Source organism: Alligator sinensis, unplaced genomic scaffold (assembly GCF_000455745.1).
Source record: "Alligator sinensis unplaced genomic scaffold, ASM45574v1 scaffold297_1, whole genome shotgun sequence".
In the NCBI taxonomy this organism is placed as follows: domain Eukaryota; kingdom Metazoa; phylum Chordata; order Crocodylia; family Alligatoridae; genus Alligator; species Alligator sinensis.
This window is the reverse complement of record NW_005841848.1, coordinates 355,662-359,524: the sequence shown is the minus strand read 5'-3', so window position 1 is coordinate 359,524 and position 3,863 is coordinate 355,662. Positions and strand designations below refer to the sequence as shown.

Below are 3,863 nucleotides of genomic sequence, written 5' to 3'. Positions count from 1 at the left end.
TAGAAATACAGGTTTGTTATATGATCACATTATCCATTCAGTTATTTAATTTTCATTTATGTGAATTAAAGCTCCTGTCTTAATGGTTGTTGCATAAAAAGGCTGTATTTATTGGTTCATATGTTGATGCCCATAAAAATGTTTTTTGAGACTTTAAGACCTCTACATTTTCAAGTCATCCTGATTTAAACTTTTTCAACAAATCGACCATTGTCACCTCTCATAATTTCCTGCAGGGCATCCTGATAATCATAATTTTAATTGAAAATACCTTAAAGGCTTGCAGGACCTTGTGAGATATATAGAGCACACTTTTCATGGTCTCATGGGTCACAGATTGGGAACCACCAGTTTAGTGGATTGAACTATGAGAGGAGACCCTCTCTGTGGTCTTGGGCAACTTAAGTAGCTTATTTCATGTTTTAGTTTTCCATCCGTCAATGAGCTAAATAAGTTAAATTGGTAAATGTAGGAGGAGTCAATTTAATTAATGTTTGTATAATGCTGTGTAAGTGCCAGGTATTGTAAAACAAAATTCCTGGCAACACAGGATTACAAGTTACCATCCTGTTTCACATCAGATGACCAGATAGCTGCACTGGAGCTAAGGCACTGTTACTGAGTGCTCTGAGTAATGGAGAATCTTTATCAGCATCTGATCCCTCTCTGTCATAGTGAGAGACAGGATGCTAGGTTTGATAGACTTATGGTTTGACCCAGTAAATGGCAGTTTTTATGTTTCTGTGTCTTATATAGCTGATAACACAGAAGGACTTATTTCTCACCAGAAGTATTCTGGCTGTCTCCAAGGGGAGCCATGTCTGGGCACATGCATGACTCTCTGCATGGTCTCTCTAGAATTATTTGTTAAATTTTGGGGCCTTTGACTGTTTTATAGACCAAAAACATTATATCCACGTTATGAAAGGAGCATCTGTCAAGTCTGAGATTACTCTGAGCAAACCGAAAGGTTGTAGGAGCCATTACAGCACCCATGGGTCACCAGCACACAGACGTGGTCACAGCATCATCTTACATTTCAGCCATTTCACCTCCAGGGATGGGGTCCTTTATCTTTCTTTGTTTATATTTGAATGAATATCATATTTGAGGAGGAAAGATCTAAAACTATTTAGATTTCTTGAGCTTTGGTAAATAGTCTTATTGGCTTATTGGCTACATTTCAGATAGGACTACATGTATCTTCTTTAGAAAACTAATTCTGATAAGGTCTTTGTATTTTAATACCAGAAACCAAGAGCACTGTGGTGAAAGTAATGTCATTTTTCCCCTTTATGTGGGTGAGCTACATGCTCAAATGAAGTACAAGTAGCTGTTGGAAGTTGAGAGCTGAAAGCTAACTGGTTTAATGTTGCCTCATCCTGATGGGGGGGGGGGGCGGGTTCTTAGGATTTTACATCATAACAAATGGTGTGTGTCTAAAGTGTCACAGTTCTAATATCTTGGAAAGAAACAATTTTTTTCTCCTCCATCAAGTGTGTTTGTAACCATAGGTACAGTGACCAAAATATATTCAGTATTTTCTTCATTGTAGGACTAATGAAAATATATCCACAATAGCACAGTCACTAGAATAGAATACCCAGTATTTCCTGTTGCTCTGTACGGCTAACAAGTCCAGTCATCTGGTTTCACACATTCCTACTTAAACGGAATTGAATGCAAAATTAATGCAAGGAAACAGTCCAGACTTACTTAGAAAATAGCAACATTAAACACCAAGATATATTTTTCTTCCTGTAATGCAATAGATAGCTAGATAGGTAAATAGATAAGCAGATAGATGTAGATATTCAAACGTATGCCTTCTAGGACAGTGCTTCTAAGTATTCTTGTAACTCTGTCTTTCTACTTAAAACAAATTATTTTCATTTTTGTAACATACTCTTTATACATTTTTATAGTTTTGCTGACACTGCATTTCAAAAATCATTTTAACGTGCTTTTGTTTGGCAAGATAACTAAAATAAGACAAGGCAAATATTTATGTAGTGGGTTAAGTGAAAATCAATCACAAATCAGATAGAATAAAACACAGGGTTTGTAAATAACAAGAAATGTTTTCTGAAGCAGATTGAAGGATTTTTAAAAGCTGTTTACCATTTGCAAAGGCTCTTCTGTAACGTAACAGTCCAATTGAAGATTCTGCTTGCAGTGTGACCAATTATGCCATTTTTTGCTTTGTCTGACTGATAGAAAAGTAAGGTCCATCAGTTGTAATGAGACCCAGTGCAGTGTAGATGCCGACTCAGTGGCAGAGTTCAGCGTTTCACACTGCCTGGTCTCTGTCACTCTATTGAATTAGATTGATGATGGCAGATTGCAGGGGGCACTAACTGGACCTCAGTGGGAAAGGATGAAGTGTGTAGACAATCCTGGCAGGCACTGTGCTTTGAGGACCCTTCACCCCTTCACAGCTGTTGGCACTAGTCCATTGCTAACAGTGTCCACAGGACTTTAAAAAGACACTATGGGCCTTCTAATTTATAGTCTTAGTAACTTGTTACTGTCGAGGCAACTGTGACCTCAATTCTCTTATTGACAAAAAGATGAAGTGTTATTTGTTTTCTCTGACCTTTTAACATAAGAAAGGCTATAAAAGTTTTTTTTTTTCCCATGCCCAAAGTTGCATTTCCTCACAGATAAGTTTCTACTGACATAGACTTTTATATGCAGGAATCATTACACTGAGACAAGCTCAATGATAAGATGTATCACTGCAATAAAATAGCTGTATCAGTCATTTCTAAAATGCTTCTGATCTCACTCTTTCTTAACAGCTTTCTAAAGAACGCGAACGTCTTCAAGCAATGATGACCCACTTGCACATGCGACCCTCGGAGCCCAAGCCATCTCCAAAACCTGTAAGTGCATATTGCTTTATAAACAGTAAATAGGTCTATGAATGTAACAGACTAAGAAAATGAACAATTTAGTGACAGTTGGAAAACAATGAGTGTGATGAAAAATATGGCAATAAAATGAAGGTAAAATGCAATAGCTTGTCAAATTGTATGTTTCTTTAAAAGTAATGCTATCTTTTACAAAATCTATCCAATCTACACCATAGGTGACACTAAACAAAGTACACCTATAAGTGCACAAATCACTGCTTTGAGACTAAAGCTAGAGAGAATATCTTTTTGTGATAGGTTTATAGATATGAAAAGAAACCCACTTTGAAAAACTTGAAGTTCAGTGGACTTTGTAGCAGTAGAAAGCAAATGCAGAAAGGTGACTAAGTGCATAGAAGAATACATAAATTAGTCACGAGTGACACAAAATATCCTTTTGCTGTGAAACTTTTCAGTTAAAAAAAAGAAGAAGAAAATCACCTATACAACAAATTTAGCAGCACTTTTAAACTTGATTTTTATTTCTTTTGTGTAAGGAGTGCAGTGTTGTATATCTGATAGGGCATCAAATGTACAACATCGTTACTGCAGTGCTATATAAGGTCTCAAGCATGCAGTTGGGTCTGCATTCTGATCCTTGTTCCCCCATGAACCTGTGTTAAACTGAATGTAAAATGTCATCCCATGCTGGTCCATTTTGCAGATTCTGGGTTTGATATTTTCCTGGACTTACATTTACCACATCACACTATCCTGTGTTCTGTGTAAATATTAACCTTTAAATGGCATACACTAGTCACATATGTTCACATGAACATGAAATAGGTAATGTTTAAAATGAAATACAATGAAAATCTGTATCACTCTAAACTAGGAAACAGGCAGAAGAAACATCATCCGTTTTAAAGAGCACACTTGCATATCATAACCAGTTTGCGTTTACGTAAAAGGACAGAACAGTCTGTCTCTTGCGTTTCCAGCTCCATG

At 36.6% G+C, this 3,863-nt stretch overlaps 1 protein-coding gene across 1 annotated transcript in view; it reads left to right on the top strand.

Moving 5' to 3' along the window:
- FOXP2 (forkhead box P2) overlaps nt 1–3,863 on the top strand; it is a 665,435-nt gene that overhangs the window by 622,691 nt on the left and 38,881 nt on the right. The window contains 2 exon segments of the mRNA XM_025208808.1: nt 1–11; nt 2,802–2,885. The exon segment at nt 1–11 is cut by the window's left edge and continues 4 nt beyond it. Coding sequence (XP_025064593.1) covers nt 1–11; nt 2,802–2,885 — 95 coding nt within the window.